The following is a 2,500-nucleotide window of genomic DNA, read 5'->3' on the forward strand; positions in this document are numbered from 1 at the left end:
AAAATGTTGATGGTGATAAAGATGATAATGATAATAATGATAGTAACAGTACTATTACTACTGCTTGTACTACTACTACTACAACTATTACCACTACTACTACTACTATTACTACTGCTACTGCTACTATTATTACTATTACTGCTACTACTACTACTATTGCTACTACTACTACTACTATTACTACTACTATTAGTACTGCTACTACTACTGTTACTGCTACTACAACTACTACTATTACTACTGCTACTACTACTATTACTGCTACTACTATTACTACTACCACTACTACTACTACTACTATTACTACTACTACATTCTCCTCTCGCCCCCCCCCCCCCCAACAGGGCTTCTGGGCGGACAGCGACGCCTACAACCTCACAATGGCCAACATCACGAAGGTGTGGAGCACGAACTACACCATCAGGATGTACACCTCGTCCTGTCTTTTCTTCAAGGAGGACACCATGTCTTGGGATAGGAATGGGTGTCGGGTGAGTGGCTGTGTGGATTTTTTTTTAATGTTTGTTTTTGTTTTTTGTTTTTTTTTGTCTATTTTTTTATTCTCGTTTTTTCCCGTTTTTTGTGGTATTGTTTTGTATAATTGTCGCTGTTTTAGTATTGTTTATTTTTTTATTCTTCTTTTCTGACTTCATGGTTGTAATTTTCGGTTTGGTGTTACTTCTCTCTCTCTTCTCACTCTCTCTCTCTCTCCCTCCCTCCTCCCATCCTTCCCTTTCCCCTCCCCTCCCCCCTCTGTCTCCTTCCCCCTCCCCCTCCCCCTCCCTCCCACCGTCTCTCCCCAACTCCAACTATCCCTCCCCTATCCCTCCCCCTCTCCCTGCCCCTCCCTCTCCTCTCCTCCCTCTCCCTCTCCCTCTCCCTCTCCCTCCCTCTCCCTCTCCCTCTCCCTCTCCTCTCCCTCCCTCCCTCCTCCCTCCTCCCTCCCTCCCTCCCTCCCTCCCTCCCTCCCTCCCTCCCTCCCCTCCCCCTCTCCCCCTCCCTCCCTCTCTCCCTCCCCCTACCCCTCCTTCCCTTCTTCTCACCTTCCACCGTTTCTCCCTCATTTATCTTTTCCTTGCAGGTGTTGACGGCCAACGTGACTCACACTATCTGCTCCTGCAACCATCTCACGTCCTTCGCATCCGGGTTCTTCCCCCAGCCTAATGCCATCGACTTCAATAAGCTCCTGAACATGAGTGAGTTGATGAGGGGTCTTTGCGTGTGTTGAGACGCACGCGATCATGGTGGTCATGGAAGCGTGTATATGTATTTTCTTTCTCTTTGTCTGTCTGTATGTCTGTTTGTTTGTCTGTGTGTCTGTTTGTCGGTCTCTCTGTCTCTCTAAGTCTCTTTCTCTCTCTTTCTCTCTCTCTCTCTCTCTCTCTCTCTCTCTCTCTCTCTCTCTCTCTCTCTCTCTCTCTCTCTCTCTCTCTCTCTCTTCTCTCTCTCTCTCTCTATCTATCTATCTATCTATCTCACACACGCGCGCGCGCGCACTACCAGGCATCCTCCATTTCCTAATTTACAAATTTTCTCAACAAACACGAAAAAAACATCGCAGTACATTCAAATTATTTGATATTTTTGATAACAGTAATGAAAATATTGATATTTATAATGATAATAATTAGGATAATAATACTAACAATACTAATGAAAAAACAACAATAATAATGTAAATAATAATAAAATGATGAAAAGAACAACAACAATAATAACACTGATGTGCCACAGACGCGGCAGACAACCCAACCATCATAATAACAATGATAGCAACGCTGGCAGTCTACGTCATGCTCCTTATCTGGGGTCGATTCAAAGATAAGGAAGACCTGACCAAGCTGGGAGCCACGCCGCTTCCCGATAACGACCCCAGGGACAAGGTCAGGTCACAGGGTCAGGGTTTTTTTTTGGTGAAATATACCCATTTTGCCGATAAGAGCAATAGAGAAAATGTGGTGTTGACTGGGATAATGATGTTGATATTAAGGATAATTGTTGATGGTCGTAGTAATGATAGTAATGATGATGATTGTGGTAATGATGATAATAATAATACTTATGATAGTGATGTTAAGAATGATGAGAATGCTACCACCACTAATGATAATACTACAAAAAATCCTAGTATTGTGATAGCTTACAATAATAACGATAATGATAATAATGATGATAATAATGATAATCACAACAGTAATGATAAGGATAATAACAACAACAACAATAATGCTGATGACTATGACACTCATAATACTAACCAAAATAACAATAAAACAAGCGACATTACCACCACCCACCCTTACAGTACCTCTACGAAATAATGGTATTCACGGGCGGGAAGGAGGAGGCGGCCACCAAGAGCAAAGTGCAGTTCATCGTCACGGGGGAAAGGGCCGAGACCGAGATCAGGACCTTCGAGGACCGCGAGAGGACCATCTTCAAGAGGAACGGCGTCGACATCTTTGTCATGGCCGTTCCGGAGACCCTGGGGAACCTG

General features: G+C 43.8%; 1 protein-coding gene across 1 annotated transcript in view; it reads left to right on the forward strand.

The window, feature by feature from the left end:
• Window positions 1-2,500, forward strand: part of LOC113805548 (uncharacterized) — a 56,349-nt gene that overhangs the window by 35,856 nt on the left and 17,993 nt on the right. Inside the window, exons 36-39 of the mRNA XM_070123126.1 lie at window positions 348-494; window positions 1,085-1,199; window positions 1,738-1,886; window positions 2,309-2,500. The exon at window positions 2,309-2,500 is cut by the window's right edge and continues 36 nt beyond it. Coding sequence (XP_069979227.1) covers window positions 348-494; window positions 1,085-1,199; window positions 1,738-1,886; window positions 2,309-2,500 — 603 coding nt within the window. The remainder of the gene's footprint in view (window positions 1-347; window positions 495-1,084; window positions 1,200-1,737; window positions 1,887-2,308) is intronic.

This window comes from Penaeus vannamei, chromosome 6, assembly GCF_042767895.1.
Source record: "Penaeus vannamei isolate JL-2024 chromosome 6, ASM4276789v1, whole genome shotgun sequence".
Classification (NCBI taxonomy): domain Eukaryota; kingdom Metazoa; phylum Arthropoda; class Malacostraca; order Decapoda; family Penaeidae; genus Penaeus; species Penaeus vannamei.